The sequence below is a fragment of the Bufo bufo genome, chromosome 9 (genome assembly GCF_905171765.1).
Source record: "Bufo bufo chromosome 9, aBufBuf1.1, whole genome shotgun sequence".
Lineage (NCBI taxonomy): Eukaryota > Metazoa > Chordata > Amphibia > Anura > Bufonidae > Bufo > Bufo bufo.
This window is the reverse complement of record NC_053397.1, coordinates 55236543-55260402: the sequence shown is the minus strand read 5'-3', so window position 1 is coordinate 55260402 and position 23860 is coordinate 55236543. Positions and strand designations below refer to the sequence as shown.

The 23860-nt window shown below is 44.1% G+C and overlaps 1 protein-coding gene across 1 annotated transcript in view; it reads right to left on the bottom strand.

Annotated features, from left to right (window-relative positions):
* HFM1 (helicase for meiosis 1) overlaps positions 1 to 23860 on the bottom strand; it is a 204098-nt gene that overhangs the window by 37309 nt on the left and 142929 nt on the right. Inside the window, exons 23-26 of the mRNA XM_040408743.1 lie at positions 20818 to 20924; positions 6528 to 6575; positions 4474 to 4571; positions 4238 to 4369 (exon numbers count right to left, since the gene is read on the bottom strand). Coding sequence (XP_040264677.1) covers positions 4238 to 4369; positions 4474 to 4571; positions 6528 to 6575; positions 20818 to 20924 — 385 coding nt within the window. The remainder of the gene's footprint in view (positions 1 to 4237; positions 4370 to 4473; positions 4572 to 6527; positions 6576 to 20817; positions 20925 to 23860) is intronic.

Below are 23860 nucleotides of genomic sequence, written 5' to 3'. Positions count from 1 at the left end.
ACGTGGAGATAAGCGTCCTGAATGTCTATGGACGACAGGAACTCCTCCGCCTCCAAGGCGGCGATCACCGACCGGAGGGACTCCATGCGAAAATGACGGACATGGACGAAGTGATTGAGCGCCTTCAGGTCCAGGATTGGACGGAGCGAACAGTTCTTCTTGGGAACCGTAAACAGGTTCGAGTAGAACCCCTGCAAGCGTTCTGATTCCGGAACGATGACCCCGAGAGAGCAAAGGGAACGAATGGCCCAAAAAAACTCGTCTGCCCTGGCGGGGGACTTGGGGGGCGACGTCAGGAAGAACCGTCCCGACGGAAGACCGGAAAATTCGATCTTGTATCCGGAGGAGACTACCTCCAGAACCCAAGCGTCCTCCACACTTGCTTGCCAGATATCCTGAACGGCGAGCAAGCACCCCCCCCCCCACCCACCTTGACCAGGGCCGAGTCATGCGGAAGGTGGCTTAGTGGACTGGGGGCGAGCAGATTTGGGCTTGGCATGCCAGGAGGGCTTGGCCTTAAAGGAAGGCCTAGTGGACTTCTTGTCTAGTCGGGCGGAAGGGGCCCGAAAGGAACGAAAAGTCTGCGCCCGAGAGGACGACCCAGGAAAGCGACGGCGGCGAGGCTGGTTCTGGGGGAGAAGGGAACTCTTACCGCCAGTGGCCTCAGAGATGAGCTCCTCCAAACGCTTCCCAAAAAGCTTCCCACCGAGGAAGGTAAGGGAGATTAGAGCCTTCTTGGAGGCGGAATCCGCCGCCCAAGAACGAAGCCAGATGGTGCGGCGTATGGCCACAGAGTTAGTGGCCGCACGGCCGGAGCGGCGAGCCGATTCCATAGAGGCATCACAAAGAAACTTGGACGCCTAGTAGATCAAGAGGCAAGCACTGCCAGTTCACCTTGGACCGAGTCTGTAGGTAAGGCTCGAATGAGCTGTTTGGCCCAGATCGCGCAGGCCTTGGCCACCCAGGAAGCGGCGAAAGCAGGACGGATGGCGGCACCCGCTGCTACAAAAACGGACTTGGCCAAGGAGTCGACCCGTTTGTCAGCGGGATCCGACAAGGAAGCCGCATCAGCCAGGGGAAGGGTAGTGGCCTTCGCAAGGCGTGCCACCTGAGGATCTACCTGAGGAGGAACCGTCCAGAGGTTGACGGATTCCTCAGAAAAGGCATAAGGGACATCCAAGGCCTTGGTAAGGTGAAGGCGCCGATCAGGGTGATGCCACTCCTTAGCCAGAAGTGCGTCAAGATCCGCGTGATTAGGGAAAACCACAGCGGAACGTCTGGAACGGCGGAAGGACACCGACTCCTGGGAGGAGGAAGAAGGATCGTCCTGCACATGGAGCGCGTCCCGGACGGCTTTAATAATGAGATCCTGTATGGCCGCAGACATCGCCGAGCACCGCTCTGATTCAGAATCATAGGAGTCTCCAGGAGCGGCGGAAACGGCTGAAGAGGAAACCTCGCCCGTCTCAGACTTATCCGGGGAATGATCCGAGGAAGCTGAGGAAGGGTGGGACCCGGCCGAGACCCTACGAGGTCGCTTACGGGACCGAGTGCCAGAGCAAGAACGGACGTCCCCAGCGGGAGAGTACCTGCTAGAGGCGGCCACAATCTGAGCAGGCAAATGGTCCAGAGACTGCACCAGGGATTGGGAGAGTCTGGCAAGGTTCCCTATGGCTTGGGACAGGGTAGCAGTCCATTTTGGAAGAACCGACCCGGAGGGGACGGCAGGGGCGGGCCTGGGGTCGAGGCACTGTGCGCAGAGAGAGCTAGACTGGCCGCATGGAAACTTCTTATTACACAGAGAACATGCATAATGAGTAGAAATCCCGGCAGGGGGAGTGGGGTCCCGACCAGAGGAAGACATGTGGGCTTAGGATGGAGCCTGCAAGAAAAAAAGTCAGCCGGAGGGCTGCCTACCAGACCCAAAGGTGCTGTGTCCCAGAAGAAGAAGCCGCAGTGCAGGAGAGGAGCAGCAAGATGGCGACCGGGTGCAGGAGAGGAAAGAGCCTGCAGTTAGAAGAAGGGAACGCCCTCCGTGACCGGCAGAAGCCCGCGCTGACAGAGGATTGGTGAGAAAACAAGCGCCTCCCAGGGCTCCCCCCACGGAGGGGAGGGGAAAAAAGTGAGCCCGGGAAGCCAGGAGTGGGTGGAGAGAAAGCTCCGCCACACGTGACCTGCGGCCTAGTAGGCCGAAATAGCAGGGGCCTAAAGTAAGACGGAGCTGCCGGGAGCGGAAGTGACCGGAAGCAGCCGCGGGACGGGAGGGACACAGCGCTGAGGGGAACAGGTGCCCTGCTCAAAGAAGCACCCAAAATGAACTCCAGAGCCTGCCCCAGAACGGAGGCATGTGCCACCCTGCAGGTACCCCGGTCCATGGGAGAGGGGAAGCGAGAACTGGGTGGAAGTAGAGCATAGGAAGCGCCCCCCTCCCCCCCACACCATGTTCCTCCAGCTACTAGGCCAAGAGAGGAGAAGGTGGAAAGAGAGAGGGGGGATAGAGAGGAGTGGGGGGGGGGGGAACCACAGGGCCCCCGCAACGGATTGGATCCCTACTCACCTTCCGAAGTCTTCAGGCGCAGCAGTGACCACCCCTTCGGCAGACTCAACACGGGGACCGTGGGACTACCGGAATTCCACTGCGGAAGCAGCTTTAACTGGGGACTGGGTGGCTGCCAGGCACCTGAGTACGCACCCGCAGGGGGGCAACTGAAGTGGAACACGATGGAGTCACCCCTGCAGCAGGCCGAAACCTGCAGAGAAAAACAGAGGAAAAAATTAAATAAAAAATTAGCAGGATGACCTGCGAAAAAAGATAGCAGGTCATGTCTGCCTCCTACGGACACTAGAACAAGACTGATCTCTCTCGGCTCTGGCAGAGGGGTATAGCCTATCTGGGTGGAGCCAACACTTTTTTTGTTTCTAGTGTCAGCCTCCTAGTGGCAGCTGGGCATATACCCATGGTGCTGTGTCCCCCAATGCCATGCACGAGAAATGTTTGTTACCAGTGATCACAAAGGCATTACACAAAGATATTGAAGCTGTGTAATCATATATAGTACATGACAATTTCTTTCTAACAAACCAGCCCTGTACCTCACATGGAACTAGAGATCTCCCCTTTTATTGTTCTAATTGCTCTGCTAGATTTATTTGAAGCTGGAAGCTCAGAGACATGTCCTGTAATTGTCAAAGCTTCTAAAGCTTATTTCACGCTAGCAAGTTTTCCATCCAGATGCAATCTGTTTTTTACAAAGGACAGCATGCGGACTCAATCCTGATCCATTCACTTCAATGGGTATGTGCACTTGAGCATTGTTTTCCACTGCCCTTCTGTCCGTTCAGGAAAAATTGCAGCATTTTCTATGTTCATCCGTTTTACATGCAGGACTGGTCCATTTAAAGGGGTTGTGCAGGCAGTATATATTGACCTATCCTCTGGATAGGTCATCAATATCTGAATGGCGGGGTCCAACACTCGGCACCCGCGCCGATAAGCTGTTTGAAGAGGAGGTAGCGCTCATGCAAGTGATACTTCCTCTTCATTACACTGCATGTCATCTCGGAAGCATAGTGTAATTACAAGTACTTGAATGGACTGAGTACTTGTACCTATACTGCCCCTCCACTGCAAGGGAGACGAAACGCAGTGTAATGAAGAGGATGCAGCTCTTGCATGGAGTGCCGCCTCCTCCTCAAACAGCTGATTGGCAGAGGTGCTGGGTGTCGGACCCCCACCATCAGATACTGATGACCTATCCTGAGACCTAACCTATCCTGCAGACCCTGACATAATCCGTCTCAGGCTCATGTAAAAGAGGCCTAACAAAAGATAGGGCTGTTGGAGGTTGAAGGATAGAACTGAGCATGTGGTTTTACCTCAGTGAGGTGGACAGAGATACGAGGAAAAGAACTGACAGCAGATGGCACTATTCATTTACATTTCACTTTTCTGGACAGAAATAGAATAAAGTGGGTCAGATGCAGTTTTTTTTTATTAAAATGTATTCTGTTCAATAAAAAAAAACTAATTCATAATAAATCTGGGCCATTGTGCTTTGCATTGCCTGGGAGTGATTGTTGCATGCATACTTAGTGGGACAGGGAGGAGCATTACTAAGTTTTGCTATGGGTCTCTATGCATGGCCCTGTCTGTAGGTTTGGTAAATCTGTCCCCATATGTTTCCCTTTCATGCTTATTGGATTCCTTGAAATAAACATTAATATTATACACACTTACCAATTTTATCCAATTGTTTGGATACATGTAATGAATTTTCCCACAATTTGCACCTGAAGCACTTGGTCAGAATTATTGCATTAAGAAATGCAATGAATTTCGTTTCTTGTAATGCTAAATACTCAGACAGGTCTATAATCAAAATTTCGTAAATTGGTTAATATTTAGGGTCATAAAAAGCTAAAATTTTATTGTGATAAGTTGGAAAACATGTAATACAGTATGTATACACATACATTTAGCCACTCGTGTGCCATGTCTGAAAATCTTTGCCATATCTTGGGTCAAAGAAAAATCTTGAACGGGAAGACATCCAAGCTGAGCCTGTATGAGACTACAAAAAATAATATCATAATAGTCTATTATGTTACATCTATATACCGTATTTTTCGCCCTACAAGAGGCACTCTGTGCTGAGGTCTGATTGGGCGTCTGATCTGAGGTCTGATTGAGGGTCTTATTAACATTAGGGGTCTCATTGGTGGTCTGATATGAGGTCTAATGAAAAATATATAACTATAATGTTGCTCACTCACAAACAACAAAGACATACTCAATATAGTCAAAAATATATCCACTTTATTGCATAAAAATCAATGCACACAATATATAACAATATAATAGTAATGATGAAAGGAAAACGACAGATGTATAAGGGTGACCTATGCTGCTACTACCTCCAAAAAGATCTTCCACATGTCAAGTGTCACCATATCCAAAGAATATACACTATAAAACATGAATATCACAAAACGTAGCAGAGGCGAAATGCACGTCAAGGTATTTTCGATTACTTGCGCTGCTCTGTACACCCCCAATCATGTCCTGTGGTATGTATTGTACATAATATTGTGGCAAATTTTGGTCACATTGTTATTGGCTTTCCTGACCAGGTTGTGGGTGGTGGGTTTCTCTTCTATCTTTAACTTTTCTTTTTTCTGTTTTTATTCTTCTTTTTTCTGTTTTGTCTATTTTTCCCCCCATTTTCTCCGTCGCGTTGCTTATTCCTGGGCTCATGCTGTACCATTGTTTTGGGCAATATTTATCAAGGAGTATTATTACACACTTCCTAAATGTAAACTTGATATAGGTATCTACCCGTACTGAGGGATATACCCATGCATGTAGGAACAGGTAGACGGTTTTGTGATATTCATGTTTTATAGTGTATATTCTTTGGATATGGTGACACTTGACATGTGGAAGATCTTTTTGGGGGTAGTAGCAGCATAGGTCAGGTGATTCTGGCACCCTTATACATCTGTTGTTTTCTTTTCATCATTACTATTATATTGTTATATATTGTGTACATGGATTTTTATGCAATAAAGTGGATATATTTTTGACTATATTGGGTATGTCTTTGTTCTTTGTGAGTGAGCCACATTATAGGTATATGTTTTGGTCAATATACATACCCTGATTTGTTGTTGTATTGAGGCCTGTTTTGGTTTTGTGCTAATGAAAAATATGTTTTTCTTATTCTCTTCCTCTGAAACTTGCTGCATCTTATGGGCACTGTAATTATTTAGTGTCTTTTGGTAAGAAGCTCAAGTAAGTACTAGTACTACAATTTCTGATGCCACTTATCTTATAATATGAAGCCTTGTAATGTAATTTATTGTGTCGGTATGACCATAAGTTACAGCCACAGTGGAAATTGCGCAGATCTACCAAAAATCTGCCTGAAAAATCTCCTGAAAGTGATGTTTTTTGTGGCGCCATTTCTACAGGGATTGTGGGTCCAACCTTTATATTGCAAAGGTAGAAGCTACAGGTAAAACCAGCAGCATAAATTGACATGCTACAATTTGAATATCTGCAGTGCAAGTTAGTTTACAGTGGTTTTTTTTCTGCAGCGTGTAGATGATGTTTATGGAATCTCATCCACTTTAGTGCTAATATTAATGCTGTGGATTTTCCTGAATGCACTTACTGTATGCTGCAAAGAATCCATAACAATTACAGAATGTGTGACCATACCCTATGGGTTCTGCCTTTGCAAGCAGCTACAAGATGTAAAGTGGAGCAAAGAGCAGCTGCAGATGTACAAGACTAGTTGTGTATTACTCTATGGAGCTCACCTGTGTGGCGGTGTACAATAAAACACGCAGTTGCTCTGACAGCCCCCTGCTGCCTTGTACATCTTGTAGCAGAAGCAGAAATGTATATTGCAAAGTGTCAGTATTGCATGTGCTAACACTCTGTAACATACTGTATGTTTATATGTATATATCTTTGTAATAATCTGAATTATTATTAGGATGAAAGATCCATATAAATTGCTTACCAATTAACTTTCATTTCCTTAGATTTTATCTTCCCTTCCATTGGAAACCTACATTTTTTAAAACAAGAGATATTAGAATATAATAGTCTTAAAATGGGTTTTAACGGGACCCAGATGGGTCCCACAAATCCACCTTCACTACACATATTACCCTGTAGGAGAAGGTTTGCAATATTCTTACCGTTCCAAAATTACATGGATTGGTCTCTTGGGAAAACGGCCAAGTGATGCTCCTCATCTGAAAACCAGCTTCCGACAACATCACATCCCACTGTGGACTCACTGTGTCACTGAACAGATTTGACTTATGGCTACTGCTAAGAGCGTTATCTAAGTGCCCTCCTGGTACTCAGCCTTTAACCTCTATACAGGGATCTGGTCTCCGCTATAGAGGAACTGATTAGCATGCATTCATGCATGCACGCAGGCCCTGTAGGAGCCAGAGGGAATGAGACTGCAGATGAAGAAGAAGCCTTAGCCCTGCCAGAATACTACTCTAGAGGCCTGCGTCTGCCATTAAGGAGCAGAATGATGCTGGCAGGCATGGACCAACGAGGAACCACAGTGGGGAGCCAGGTTAGTTTTCCACTGGCTGTGCCTGCCAGAAGCAGGGAGGTACCTGAAGCACAGGCTGTCAGTGTTACATATCCTTTACCAGGTTTCTGGCCTGGGCTTTTGGCAGGATGTACTTCTGCTGTAAATGGAACCAAAAGTTTTCCTCTCCCTTGTGCATGCACAAATTCAAGAATCCACCTCATTTGCACATGCGCCAGGGAGCCAAACAGTTCTGGCCCTGTTCACATGTTGGCCGATGCATAGTCCATGCTGGAAAACTGTTAAAGGAAACGATGCTGCCCAAAGCAAAAATTGGTGGACACTGGCACCGTTCCACTTACCCTACTGGATTTTTTGCATCTTGTTTGGTGGTCTAGACCCGCTGTTTCTCCAGCAGTGGGCCCAGAAATGAGAATCCCAATTGTGGTCTCCTGGGGTACTTAAAGGGGTTGTCTCACTTCAGCCAGTGGCATTTATCATGTAGAGAAAGTTAATACAATGCAATTATTAAGGTATTGTGATTGTCCATATTGCTTATGCTGGCTTGATTCATTTTCCATCACATTATAAACTGTTTGTTTCCATGGTTACGACCACCCTGCAATCCAGTAGCTGTGGCTGTGCTTGCAAACCGACCTCTCTGGTGGCTGGGACCGTGGGATCGCACATAGGCTAGTGCTTTTTCCTATAGTGGGCAAGCACGATCACCACTGATAGATTGCAGGGTGGTCGTAACCACTGGAAACGAGCAATGTATAATGTGATGGAAAAATGAATCAAGTCAGCAAAAGAGGCAATATGGATAATCACAATACATTAGTAAAAGCTTTGTATTAACTTCCTCTACATAATAAATGCCATTTGCTGAAGTGAGACAACCCCTTTAAAGAGGACCTTTCACCTTGAAAAACATTGTGAACTAAGTATGCTGCCATGGAGAGCAGCGCCCGGGGATCTCACTGCACTTACTATTATCCCTGGGCGCCGCTCCGTTCTCCCGTTATGTCCTCTGGTATCTTTACTCACTAAGTTATAGTAGGCGGTGTCTGCCCTTGTCCTGTGGGCGTCTCCCCCCCCCTCCCCCCTAGGCTGCAGCGCTGGCCAATCGCAGCGCACAGCTCACAGCCTGGGAGTTTTTTTTCTCCCAGGCTGTGAGCTGTGCGCTGCGATTGGCCAGCGATACAGCCTAGGAGAAGCAGACGCCCACAGGACAAGGGCAGACACTGCCTACTATAACTTAGTGAGTAAAGATACCGGAGGGGATAACGGGAGAACGGAGCGGCGCCCAGGGATAATAGTAAGTGCAGTGAGATCCCCGGGTGCCGCTCTCCATGGCAGCATACTTAGTTCACAATGTTTTTCAAGGTGAAAGGTCCTCTTTAAGGCACCTTCCCCTGTGGAAAGATGCATGCACAATGGGTTTATTTAACTTGCTTGTTCCTGCGAAGGTGTGCTGTTCCGTTAGTCTGCCTGTGTACAAACCTCTGCCTGACCCGACCTGTGCATCTATCGACCCTTTGCTGCAGGCTCGAACTTTGGCCTGTTTCACAGATTCACATGTACTCTGCCTGCCCTGACCTCAGCCTGTCCCTATGGTTTTGCTGGATCCCTCAGTGATACACACCAAAGTCTCTGACACCCATGGGTCAACTGTCAACCACAGGGACTACTCCAGGAGGTAGCAGTCTGGTGGTTTCCCTGCAGTGTAGTCCAGATCCCAGGGGTTAAAGGGTGAAAACCATGGGACTACCATGATAACGCCCTTAGGATTAACCCAGAATCAAACCTGTTGGTTGACACAGTGGTTCTACACTAAGGATGCTCAACCTGCGGCCCTCTAGCTGTTCCAAAACTAAAACTCCCAGCATGCCCTAATAGCTGTAGGCTGTCCAGGCATGCTGGGAGTTGCAGTTTTGCAACTGTTGGATTGCTGCAGGTTGGGCATCCCTGTTCTACACCCACTGCTGTAACACTGAATTTTCAGAAGGAGTGTCACGTGACCAGGCTCCTAAGAAGCCAATACACACAACTTCTGAATGGTAAGCATATTAAAAACTTTCTCCTATAGGAGTGTTATGTGTGGTTAATGTGGGTTTGCGGAACCTGCTGGGTCACATAAACTACTTTGAGTATGGCTTTTAAGATAATATTTACAAGTCAAACCTTGATAAGTTATATGAATTAATCCCCCGAGGACATGGCAATTTCAATTTTTGCGTTTTCACTTTTTACTTCCTGCCTTTTTAGAGCCATAACTTTTAAAATTTTCGTTCACATAGACATATTAGAGCTAGATTTTTATGGGACAAGTTGCATTTTCTAATATCATCATTTAATATTGCATACAATATAGTGGGAAGCGGGGAAAAAATTCCAAATAGGTTGAAAAAAACAAAACACAATTATGCCATAGTTTTATGGCATAATAGTTTTAGTTTTATGGGTTTCATTTTTCTGAGTTTCCTTAATTCCCTGGGCAGTGGCGGATCCAGAGCCTGGTCTCGGGAGGGGCACTTCCAGATTATTTTCTGTCCGCCGTCACAAAACAATGGTGGTTATAGAACAGACTACACAGTGTAGAGGTATACTGTATATTGTGTGGCACAGTGTATGCTATATGTGTATAACAAATATATTTCACATGAAAACTTACAATTACTTGGCTTGGTCCTTGGGGATCTCGGACACCACTTCAACACTTTGGCTGGGGGGCTCAGTGGAGCTGATGTTGTGTTTTATCCTAATGAGAAAGATTTCATAATAAGGATTTGGAGAAGAGTGATAGAAATAGCAGAGCGGGGAGAAGCTGTGCTGCTACTAGGGGGTCATACCATGGGGGAGTAATAAAGCCCACTATAATTCCCCGCCTTCAGTAGAAATAATTCTCTTTATAATGTGACAGTGCAAAAAATACCCCCTTGTAATGCCCCCAGTTGAGCTAATGTCCCCATAGTACCCCCATAATGTGCCAGTATAAAATACCCCTATATAGTGCCCCCAGTAAATGCCCCATAGTGCTCCCCCCCCCCTCCTCCTAGTGGCCCCCATAATGTACCAGTATTAAATGCCCCATATATAGTTCCCCAGTAGATGCCCTCAGTGTCCCCCATAATTTGCAAGTACAAAATACCCCTTCTTAGTGCCCCCCGTAGATGACCCCATAGTACTCCCCCCCCTTCCCCATAGTACCCACCATAGTGTGTCGCAGTATAAAATGCTACTGTACAGAGCCCCCCATATAAAATACCCCTTCTTTGTGGCCTGAGTAGACGTCCCTATAGTGCCCACCAATAATGTGCCAGTAATAAGTGCCCCCAATAATGTGCCAGTAAAATGTGCCCCCATAGATGCCCCTAATCATGTGCCAGTAACAAGAGCACCCCCAATCATGTGCCAGTAATAAGAACCCCTCCATCATGTGTCAGTAATAAGAGCCCCCCCAATCATGTGCCAGAAATGAAAGCACCACCCATCATGTGCCAGTAATAAGAGCCCCCCCAAAATGTGCCAGTAACAAGAGCCCCCCCCCAATCATGTGCCAGTAATAAGAGCCCCCCCAATCATGTGCCAGTAACAAGGGCCCCCCCATTATGCACCAGTACCAAGAGCCCCCCCATCATGTGCCAGTAATAAGAGACCCCCCATCATGTGCCAGTAACAAGAGCCCCCCCCCATCATGTGCCAGTAATAAGAGCCCCCCCCATGTGCCAGTAAATCTATTGTACATATATATAAAAAAAAAACACTTATACTTACCTCCATGTCAGCGATGCGATGCAAGCCTCTTCCGGCCTGTGTCCGCGCTGTGCGGCTCAGGCGGCGCAATGACGTCATCGCTCCGCCTGTGCTGGCTACTGATAGGCTGTCGGCCTAGTGCCGACAGCCTATCAGAGACACAGGGAAGGGACACGCCTCTCCCTTCCCCACCGCAGCACAGCCATCTGTATCTCCCGTGTCCTGCCGCCGCCGCCCCCCACTTGTGAGCAGGGCCGCGCCGCCAGCTCGGGTGGGGCAATTGCCCCGTTGCCCCCCCACTGGATCCGCCAGTGTCCCTGGGCCAGTATGATCACAGCTATACCAATTTATATAGTTTTTCTTGTGTTTTAAAACTTAATAAAAAAAAAAGCTTTGTAAAAAAATATCATCATATTCTGACCCCATAACTTTTTTTTACATCCCCAGAGCTGAATAAGGACTCATCTTCTGCAGAGCGATCTGTAGTTTTTATCGATCAACATATTTTGGAGTGTGTATGACATTTTGATCAGTTTTTATGAACTTTTTGGGGGAAGTGACACCTGCAGTCCTGCATTGGAATATTCCTGTGATAGGCAGGGTAAACTCGCACAGGCTCCAGCCTATCACCACTACAATACAGATTCTCCATCCCAGCAGAGCATTCCCAGGCAAAGACACCTCAGATGCCATGGTCACAACTGACCACGGCATCTGAGGGGTTAAATGCCTGTGATTGGCGTTATTGCTGATCACAAGCATTAGCCCCAGGGTGTCTGCTTCCGAAACATCAGGCACCCTGCAGCCATGATGCCTTCTCCGTGTGCCACTTTTAACCCTATCCTGACATCGATTTTTTGTTTTTGTCTTTTGCTCCCTGCATTCCCGGACCCATACATTTTTTATTTTTCAGTTCAAATTGGCCCCTGTTGATAAATCAGGGCCAAAGAATGTAATTATAAGACCAACAATCTGATCACTTGTGAACTGTCTTTTCATTTACCCCTTTCAGGACCCTGTGATTTTCAGTTTTTTAATCCCTGCCTTCACAGAGCCATCACTTTTTTATTTTTCTGTTCACATAGCGATATGAGGGCTTGTTTTTTGCGCGACAAGTTGCACTTTCTAATGGCACCATTTAATATTGCATAGAATGTAGAGGGAAGCTGGGAAAATATTCCAAATGGGTGGAACTGGAAAAAAAACAATTCCACCACAGTTTTATGGGTTTTATTTTTAAGGCGTTCATTATGTCGTAAAACTGACTTGTGCTCTTTATTCTCCAGGCCAGTACAATTACGGTGATTGCATATGTGCTAAGTTTTTCTTGCGTTTTAATACTTTTGAAGAAATAAATATTTTCATTGCCATATTCTGACTCCCATAACTTTTTTATATTTATGTCTACAGAGATGTGTGATGGCTCATTTAATTGCAGGACGATCTGTAGTTTTTGATAATACCATTTTGGGGGGTGTATGACATTTTGATCACTTTTTATTCTGTTTTTTGAAGAAGTAAAGTGATGAAAAATTGGCGAATCAGCCATTTTTATTTTCCATTTCGCCTTCCACTCTATGGGATACTTTTTTTTTTTATATTTTAATAGTATGGGCATTTTTGCATGCAGCTATGTCCATGATGTAGATTTTTTTTTTATTGTTTAAGTATTTTGAAACCCCCTTAATTAGAATTTTTATATATTTTTTTTATAGATTTTAAAACTTTTTTTTACTTGTTTTTTTAGGTTCCTAAGTGGACCACAACACGCAATCATTAGATTGCAATGTGTATAGGGTAACCTATACCAAAATAGCAATATTACAATTTAATGTTGCCACTTGCTGGCCTGAATTGTAATATACAAGTAATGAGCCTGGAAGCCTAGTACAGGGTCAGGATCATTACTTTTAAGGAATACCTTCCCCAAACTCCAGAGTTCCTGCCTGTAAAGTGCGTGCTTCTGGTGACCATGCTTCTCAGAGGCAGTGGTCACATTTAACCACGGGATCTGAGGGTTAAAATGTCTGCATTCACATTTCCGCCGATTACAGACATTAGCCGCGGGTGTCTGCTGTATGAAACAGCAAGCACCCGCTAGCTATGGCAATCGGTCATCTAAAGAAGCAGATATCATCTTTAAAGACCCCACATCCGCCGTACATGTACATGTCTGTCATGTTTAATCAAAAGTGGAAAAATATCAATTTAGAGAGTTAACCGTGCATGAGTTTTAAATGTCAAAAATGTTTCCAACTTTAGGAAAAAAGTATTGCACATTGAACTGTCCCATGACTAGGGTTTCTAGGGGATGCGATGCATAACTGAACAGACCAAGAGTGGAGCTGTTTTTGCATGCTCCTTTCTTCTATGCCAGAACAGCCCACTTAATTCCATTATTACTCTGTGAACATGCATAGTAGATCTTATTTGTCTTCATTTCTGAGATCTGAACTGCACTGACTGAACTCTTGTCGGCACATGTGCAAGATTTCAGGGCTGAGCATTAGAACTGTGATGATGCCTGTGCAGTGACCCAATAGATGACTGCTAAAAACATTTAGGGTCAGTTCACAAGGCTGATTTGCAAAATATACGTGTAAAAAGTCAACGTTGAATCAAAGCCGATTTTTAGGCCTCAAAATTACGTGGGTTTTTTAGGCAGATTTTTTATGCTTTTCTTTTAGACTCCACGGTTTCTTTGCCAACCATAAAAAGTAGTAGATAGGGCACAAAATGTGTCAAGGGGTAGAAAAAAGGGCACACAGCAGCAGACCAGACAGCTCTTCTTCTGCCAGCTCAGGGGGAGGAGCAGCAGCACACAGCAGTAAAATATGAATTGTACTTTTATGTACCAAAATAAATAAAACTACACTCCACCTTTTTTTTTTAACTTATTCAAAACTTTATTAAATTCTATAGTACTTTTCTTTGAAGTGTAGCTGAAGTTTCAGTTAAGAGTCTCTCTTTAAAGAGTATCTGTCACGGCTGATGATGGGGAAAACCCTCAGCCGTGCGATGCCACGAGATGTTAGTCGCTGCTCGGCCAGGACAGTAGAATTAGGGAGCAGGTCACCTCCTAACGCACCCCTAATCTGACCCTGACTCCTAGCTGCATGAGCCGACCTTGATGGTAGGAGGGCTCATGCTCAGGAACCTCGGATCCCTACTCACCCTCCGCCGATCCCTGAACTAGGAGCTGGGTAGACCACCTGTTCCTCCTGGATGCGGAGAAACAGGAGTCTAAAACTGGCCGAGCTGCAAAGGGATATAAACATAAACAGACTATGGATATGGCAGGAGAGTGAAAGACTTCCACCCCTACCTGCCACAGACACACTGACTGGATCCCTGGGCACAAGTGCTGAAGTCCACACACAGACATAACAGGACACAGCACACATAAACACACAGGAAGACAGAACCATAGCTGCACTAATAGACACCACATAAACATAACATCACATAACAACACTTTGCTTATGACCACAAGGGTGGCCCTCACTGACAGTTGGTATAAGGGACCAGGAGGGTGCCTCCAGCTTACAAACAAGGCTGGAGTACCCTACAGACATCAGGTCTCAACTGAGGCGTTATAGCCCAAAGTGGCCACACCCACACAGACACACCCAGTGTTCACACACAGAAGGGAATTAACCCTTCTCACACCAGGGAAGGGAAGACAGCCACTTAAAGGAGAAAGTGCACACAACTAAAACCCTGTGCACACCAGACAAACACAAGGCACACCTAAAAGACAGGTTGCCAGGTGCAACCGCATGCAATGACAGCGAGCAGCCTAGCAACCAGCTCCAGCTGCTCTACTGCCACAAACCTAATGTTGCCAGCAGCAACCACAGGTGAGGCAAAATACTTCAGCCCTCACCTGTGATTGACAACAACTCCAGACCACAGGCAACTGCATGCGGTTCAGGAGTCAAGGCCATACCATGGTCGTGACACTATCTGAACCTGAAGTCTTGCTCTTATCAGCAAAACAGGGACAGATATAGGTCTGTTATAAGGTCTGCACCCCGCAACTAAACATAGAGAATTACACCCCTCGGCTGGATTGGGATGTTCAAACTGTTGTACTGGAATGTGAGTCAGAGAGCTCCTGCAATGTACTCCATAGTACATTGCCTGCATTTCCACTGAATGGATATGAACCCTGCTGATGTTTCAGTAAAGACTTGTTTGTTGTTCAATTGCACTACCTCTGCACCTATCATTTTTGCTGCCTTTTCAACATTTCCAGCCTTGCCCCTCACCCATCATACAACACTAATGGCAACCCACCTTCCATCAGGTAGGATCCTATCATCAGGGTTTGTCCTGGGTACCTGGTACACCACCTCTCACAAGGCTACCACTTCCATCCTCTCCACGCCTCCTGTGTGTGCTGCTGCACTTGGCCTTGTCAACCAGTGGGAGAGAGGGAGTGACTAAAGCTAAATGGCGGAGGTGAAGAAGTGCTCTGAGTGACTAAGCCTGCCCCCTGGTGCTCTGAACACCTCACCAGTATAAAAATCAAAGTTGCATTTTAGTCAAAATGGAGATAGGATTACTACAAGGAATACATTACGGAAATAAATGTCTAACATTAGAATAGTCCTTTAAATTTACTGTATTTTGTTCTTAAATTTCAAAGTTTTCTTTCAATAAGCGTGGAAAACAGGATCGGAGATTAGAGATGAGCGAATTTCATATTTTGAAATTTGTTCACGCTTCCTTTGGTGGTAAAAGCAGAATTGCGTTATAGATTCCGTTACCACGGACCATAATGGAATTCTATGACGGAATGCCTTTAGAGGCATTCTGTTATTCATTCCATCATAATAGAAGTCTATGGGCTGTAAAACAGATCCGTCCCGTTTCCGTTACGCAGGGGATTTTGTGGTAACGGAATCCATAACGCAATTCTGCATTTACCACCAAATGAAGCCTGAACGAATTTCTAAATATGAAATTCGCTCATCTCTATCAGTAATGTCATCAGGAATCAAGGAGGTATACTGGGTGATGAAGAATGTTACTTTTATTTCTTTGTCTACGCGTTTCAAGGGCTCAGCGCCCTCTTCCTCTGGACAGTAACTGAGGGTGCTGCCTCCTGTCTCTCTTCTTTGTCTTACAAAGTTTTCTTTCAGACTTACAGTCTAATCAGGGGTCCACAAATAGTGGTTCTTTTAAAGGGGTTGTCCGGGATTGGGGGACATTGGTCTAATAGTAATCTACTGACATACACATTACAAACATGCATGCACTACCTTTTGAACATATTCCTCAAGCCCCGTTTTCATCCAGTAAATTCTTGGCCGGTAGTGAGTATTTTCTGGTCTTCAGTGACGTACCGGGTCCCTGGCAGGTGAGCAAAGCCTCCTGTTCCACTGCTCAGGGAGCCCGGTGACATCACTGGCAGCCTAGGTAATTATGCAGAGAGGATATAGGGGCGGTAACTAGGCAGGCCGACATTGCGCTAAGCCCCGTCCCTCCAGTCCGGTAACTTCACCGGGCATGGAGCTTTATAATGAATGGAGGCAGGAGGATAAATATGTATGAGGGGGGCAGATCGATGGAGGAGTGGACGATATGCAGGAGGCATGAATATGTATGAGGGGGCGAGTGCAGGAATGCGATGTTAGACAGTAGAAACTAGGAGATGCCGCCCTGCACTGCGACCCACAGTGCAGTGCGGCAGGAAGTGATCGCACAGATAAACAGATATGTAAACAATCTGTTGGAGACTGTAGGAGCCATGCTCCAGTGTAAAAGCTACCTAAAACCATCTTGGGAACATAGACTCGGCAATTAAAGGTGAGTAAGATGATTTAAAAAAAATAAGTTTGACCCTGGACAACCCCTTTAACCCCTTTTTTGCAAATCTGACCAGTGTCACTTTAAGTGGTAATAACTTTAAAACGCTTTGACTTATCCAGGCCATTCTGAGATTGTTTTTTCGTCACATATTGTACTACATGACACTGGTAAAATGAAGTAAAAAAATTTGTTTTTATTTATAAAAAAAATACCAAATTTACCAAATATTTGTAAAAAATTGCAAATTTCCAAGTTTCAATTTCTCTACTTCTATAATACATAGTAATACCTCCAAAAATAGTTATTACTTTACATTCCCCATATGTCTACTTCATGTTTGGATCATTTTGGGAATGATATTTTATTTTTTGGGGATGTTACGAGGCTTAGAAGTTTAGAAGCAAATCTTGAAATTTTTCAGAAATTTTCAAAAACCCAATTTTTAGGTCACTTTGCGAGGCTTACATAATAGAAACCACCCAAAAATGACCCTATTCTAGAAACTACACCCCTCAAGGTATTCAAAACTGATTTTGCAAACTTTGTTAACCCTTTAGGTGTTCCACATGAGTTATTGGCAAATGGAGATGAAATTTCAGAATTTTTGGGCAAATTTTCAATTTTAATCAATTTTTTCCAGTAACAAAGCAAGGGTTAACAGCCAAACAAAACTCAATATTTATTGCCCGGATTCTGTAGTTTAAAGAAACACAACCCCCACCTGTGGACGTCGGACCCTCATATCACTCTCATGGAGTCTGTTTCTGACCGTTTGAGCAGACACATGCACATTTGTGGCCTGCTGGAGGTCATTTTGCAGGGCTCTGGCAGTGCTCCTCCTGTTCCTCCTTGCACAAAGGCGGAGGTAGCGGTCCTGCTGCTGGGTTGTTGCCCTCCTACGGCCTCCTCCACGTCTCCTGATGTACTGGCCTGTCTCCTGGTAGCGCCTCCATGCTCTGGACACTACGCTGACAGACACAGCAAACCTTCTTGCCACAGCTCGCATTGATGTGCCATACTGGATAAGCTGCACTACCTGAGCCACTTGTGTGGGTTGTAGACTCCGTCTCATGCTACCACTAGAGTGAAAGCACCGGCAGCATTCAAAAGTGACCAAAACATCAGCCAGGAAGCATAAGAACTGAGAAGTGGTCAGGTCACCACCTGCAGAACCACTCCTTTATTGGGGGTGTCTTGCTAATTGCCTATAATTTCCACCTGTTGTCTATCCCATTTGCACAACAAAATGTGAAATTGATTGTCACTCAGTGTTGCTTCCTAAGTGGACAGTTTGATTTCACAGAAGTGTGATTGACTTGGAGTTACATCGTGTTGTTTAAGTGTTCCCTTTATTTTTTTGAGCAGTGTATTTTATTTTTATTTATAAAAAAATACCAAATTTACCCAAAATTTGGAAAAATTAGCAAATTTCAATTTCTCTACTTTTATAATAGATAGATAATAGATAGTTATACCTCCAAAAATAGTTATTACTTTACATTCCCAATATGTCTACTTCATGTTTGGATCATTTTGAAAATGACATTTTATTTTTTTGGGACGTTAGAAGGCTTTAAATTTAGAAGCAAATCTTAAAATTTTTAAGAAAATTTCCAAAACCAAATTTTTAATGACCAGTTCAGGTCTGAAGTCACTTTCTGGGGCTTACATATTAGAAACCACCCATAAATCACCCCATTTTAGAAACTACACGGTATTCAAAACTGAGTTTACAAACTTTGCTAACCCTTTAGGCTACTTTCACACTTGCGTTTGGTGCGGATCCGTCATGGATCTGCACAGACGGATCCGTTCAGATAATACGACCGTCTGCATCCGTTCAGAACAGATCAGTTTGTATTATCTTTAAAATAGCCAAGACGGATCTGTCTTGAACATCATTGAAAGTCAATAGAGGACGGATCCATTTTCTATTGTGCCAGATTGTGTCATAAAAAACGGATCCATCCCCATTGACTTCCATTGTGTGTCAGAACGGATCCGTTTGGCTCAGTTTTGTCAGACGGACAAGAAAACGCTGCAAGCCGAGACGGAACTGAGGCATTCTAAGCGGATACTTTTCCATTCAGAATGCATTAGGGCAAAACTGATCCGTTTTGGACCGCTTGTGAGAGCCCTGAACAGATCTCATAAACGGAAAGCCAAAACGCCATTGTGAAAGTAGCCTTAGGTGTTCCACAAGAATTAAAGGAAAATGTAGATGAAATTTCTGAATTTCACTTTTTTAGGCAGATTTTCCATTTTAATCAATTTTTTCCGCTAACAAAGCAATGGTTAACAGCCAAAGAAAACTCAATATTTATTACCCTGATTCTGTAGTTTACAGAAACACCCCATATGTGGTCGCAAACTGCTGTACGGGCACACGGCAGGGCGCAGAAGGAAATTAACGCCATATGGTTTTTGGAAAGCATTGCCATGTCACATTTGAAGACCCCCTGATGCACCCCTAGAGTAGAAAATCCCAAAAAAGAATTTTGTAAACTACGGGATAATGTGGCAGTTTTGTTGGTACTATTTTAGGGTACATATGATTTTTTGTTGCTCTATATTGCACTTTTTGTGAGGCAAGATAACAAAAAATAGCTGTTTTGGCACCTTTTTTATTTTTGTTATTTACAATGTTCATCTGACAGGTTAGATCATGTGGTATTTTTATAGAGCAGGTTGTTATGGACGCGACAATACCAAATATGACTTTTTTTGGTTTTTTGTTTCAGTTTTAATAATATTAATAACATTAATAACATAAGAAAGCCTTTTGAAAAAAAAATATTTTTTAGTGTCCCCATATTCTGAAAGCCATAGTTTTTATATTTTTTTGGCGACTGTCTTATGTAGAGGCTCATTTTTTTGGTATGAGATGACGGTTTGATTGGTACTATTTTAGAGTGCATAAGACTTTTTGATCGCTTGGTATTACACTTTTTGTGATGTAAGGTGAACAAAAATTGCTTTTTTTTATGGTGTTCATCTGAGGGGTTAGGTCATGTGATATTTTTATGGTGATGGATCATATGACAGACCATGTGATGAGTGCAGTGACGTCATCAAAGGTCCTTTTCCTACTGCACAGCAAAGATAAAGACAGAAGAGAAGCTGGGCTGCGCGAACAAGTGGATTAAGGTGAGTTAAATTTTTATTTTATTTTTTAACCCCTCCAGCCCTATTGTACTATGCATTCTGTATTAAGAATGCTATTATTTTCCCTTATAACCATGTTATAAGGGAAAATAATAAAATCTACTCAACACCTAACCCAAACCCGAACTTCTGTGAAGAAGTTCGGGTTTGGGTACCAAACTTACCGATTTTTCTCATGCGCGTGCAAAACGTATTTGCGCGAAAAAAATCTTTTTTTATTTGCATTTTCCCGCGACGCACCCGCATCTGGCCCAAAAACATGATGCCCGTATGAAAGAGGCCTATGACTGACAGCGCTTATGCACGAGAGTTCGCCTGCCTTTGCCGAACAGCCGGCTGTCAGTCACAGCAAAGGGGCAGGGAAGGGGGTGTGGTTACTGTGACTTGAAGCAAGGAGGCCGCTGCCTTCTTGACTTCAAGCATGACTAGAGAAGCGCGCCGGGCAGGGGATAAAACAACGTTTTCAGTACTTTTTTCTGTATCTTCCTTCAGGAAGAAAGGTATCATCAGAAACACACTGCTGGCTACACGCAAGTACTGGGGACGGCTTGGGATGGTTTTGGGAGGTGACAGGTTCCCTTTGAATTAATAAAACTAAAATTAAATACAAGTCACACTATGAGCTCAGGGCTCATATTGCAAGTCAGACAGCTGGGGGCCACATGTAGTTTCCATTGGTTAAGGGCTCATGCACACGAACATATTTTCTTTCCATGTCCGGCAAAAAAAAACGGAAGTTACTCTGTGCGCATTCCGTTTCCGTATGTCCGTTCCGCAAAGAGGTTGAACATGTCCTATAATTGTCCGCATTACGGACAAGGATAGGACTGTTCTATTAGTGGCCAGCTGTTCCGTTCCGCAAAATATGGAATGCACATGGAAATCATCCTTTTTTTTGCAGATCCGTTTTTTGCGGACTGTCGTGTGCGGTCGTGTGCTTGAGCCCTAAGAGTCACTTTATTATAACACTTAATTTACTTAAAACAGCTTTAAAAATGTTGTCTATTGCCAATATTACCTGATGGTTACTCTGTTTTTATCCTTATTCAGTGAATTAAGTATTTTCTTCTCACTGGTTCTGAGCTGCACATCAGAAAATTCCTTACATGTAGATATCAACATGACCTATGAAGTAAATGGGTTGTCTAGTTTAGAAAAGCCAGTTTTTAAGATACCCTATTAGGGAATTCTGAGTTGTGTAGATCCTCTGTACTGGAACCTCACCTTTTGGCCATAGTAAACAGTGGTTACACAGATTGTCACTCGTGCTGTAGGATCTTTCTTGTCCTACATGGCACAGACATCCCATTGTTGTGAATAGGCACTGCGTAATGCTTAAAGGGGTTTTCTGGGAAGCAAAAAAGTAAATAGACACTAAGGGTCTTAATAAGCCCTATAAATGGCGGAGGATCCGCTAAAGTTATGAAGAGGCGCTGGCCTCTCCATAACTTCAGGGCCTCCAGCACCAGTTCTAAATGTGAGACAGCTTCCGAGCTGTCTTACATTTAGACCTTTGACGCCTAAAACAGGCATAGAAAATGGTAAATAAGACGGGCCTTCCGGCCCGTCCCCGTCACGCCTTCTGTCCCGTCCCTGTCGCCCCCATCATTTTAGACCTGTTGTGAGGGGGCGAAGTCATAGATAGCGGCATAACTAATCGCTGCGCTGCCATCTGCGCCTGAAATGCGACTAAGTCAGGTGTATTTCAGTTTAATAAGTGACCCCCTAAAATAGTATAAATAAATTCCTAAATTATTTTCATTTATAGTGGTTCATTTTGTCTATGGGGCAATCAGTGAGAAAACTGAAATGGCCGCGTCAAATTCCTAAATGAGGAATCAGCCCTAATCACACAGAATTCAGAGCATGAGCCCTTAGTAAGCCCTATTCACTTCTCTGGCTGTCAGTTACCTGCAGTGTGAACCTCTCTACTATATACATATCTAAGCTCTATCTGTGTGTATTGAATCAGAACTCACCTCATACACACATAGATGAAGTGTTTTCTAAGTACACACTTGATGTATTCTGTTACAGACCTACCTCCTCCACAGCAATGTGTGCCTGGTCTCTCATTCCTACACTTCAGCTATGTGTGTTTGACTTTTCAATCACTTTTTATTCAATTTTTGGTGGGAAGTTTATTTTTTTACGACGTTCATAATACTTATTTATTTTCATAGTTTGGACATTTTCAGATGCGGCAACACCATTTATATGTATATATTTTTTTATTATTGTTATATGTAAAATTGGGAAAGGGTAGTGATTTTATTTTTTTATGTATTTTTTTAATTTTAATTATTTACATAATTACAATAGTATACATTTACATTAATTTACATGTTATACCCCTTAGAGGACTTGAGCATGTGATCCTCTGATCGCTTATACTATATACTGCAATAGTATACTACTGCAGTTAATGTGATTTTTACTGGACCATTTACCCACCTAAGGCCACTTTCACACTAGCGTTTTGGCTTTCCATTTCGGAGATCCGTCATGGGCTCTCAAAAGCGGTCCAAAACGGATCAGTTTTGCCCTAATACATTCTGAATGGAAAAGGATCCTGTCACGGTCTCCTGTGAGAGGTGAGAAGATCGGATAGACTTGGTGCACGTGAGGCTATCTGACAGGTCTCTCTGTTTTCCTCTATGTATGTTGTTGTTTGGCAGGATCTCACCTCTCCTCAGGTGCCGCTCCTTATCAGTGATGAGGCTCTATTTAGATCCGCCTCACACTGCTGACCATGCGGTTAATAGTTTCTGCTTGGAGTTGCTAGTGATGGTTTGTCTTGGATCTCATGCTTCTCCATACCTCACTAAGCCAAGTACTTGTTGCCTTCCCTGTTTCTTATTATCTGGAGTGTGTTGTTTCTAGGCCTCAGGGAGGCACAAGTTCCTTCATTCTGGAAGGAACCAGCTGTCTCATCCCCTGCTACCTATCTTAGGGCTCGTCAGTTTTAGCAGGGCTTTGGGTATCCGGTGTATTAGTATTAGTATTTACACCATCAGGATCTGCTCATACTGGCAGGAGTTAGGGAAAGGCCTAGGGATTACTAGGAGGTCACCATCCCTCTTCCTTAGCTTTTGAGGCCTAGATTGTTGTCTAATCCTTGTGGTGTGTATTTGGTGTTTTCCCTTCCCCTTAACATGTGACAGATCCGCTCAGAATGCATCAGTTTGCCTCCGTTCAGTCTTTATTCCACTCTGGAGGCGGACACCAAAACACTGCACGCAGGGTTTTTCTGTCCACGATGTGGTGCGGAGCAAGACGGATAAAAACGGATCTGTCCCCCATTGGCTTTCAATGGTGTTTATGACAGATCAGTCATGGCTATAGAAGACATAATACAACCGGATCCGTTCATGAGGGAGGCATGTGGTTGTATTATTGTAATGGAAGCATTTTTGCAGATCCATGACGGATCCGCAAAAAACGGTAATGTGAAAGTAGCCTTACTGACCGGACCTGTTGTCCATTTTTTTTTAGGACATGCTTCTTAAAAACAATACCTTTTTTTCCCATTGAGTAATATTTTGGTGATAATGGGGCCAATTACAATCATTTTGATATAGGGGGTATAGAGTTTACCGTCACCGGGGACAGAGCTACAATGTACAGGTGAAACTGGAAAAATTAGAATATCGTGCAAAAGTCCATTTATTTCGGTAATGCTAATTAAAAGGAATTGCATTAATGCAGCTTAAAATTAGAATTTTGTGAAAAGGTTCAATATTCTAAGCTCAAAGTGTCACACTCTAGTCAGCTAATTAATCCATACCCCCTGAGCAAAGGGTACCTCAAAATTGTGACTTTGAAGTTTCATAAGCTGTAAGCCAAAATCATCCAAATTATAACAAATAAAGGCTTGAAATATCTCGCTTTGTATGTAATTAGTCTATCTCATATGTTAGTTTCACCTTTTAAAGGGTTTCTGTCACCCCATTAAACCGTTTTTTTTCTTCTTTAATAATAATCCCTATAGTGCGATCTCATGATACATAATCAAATTAATAATTTTGGTTCAGTAGATTTTGCTAAAAAACGATTTTTAA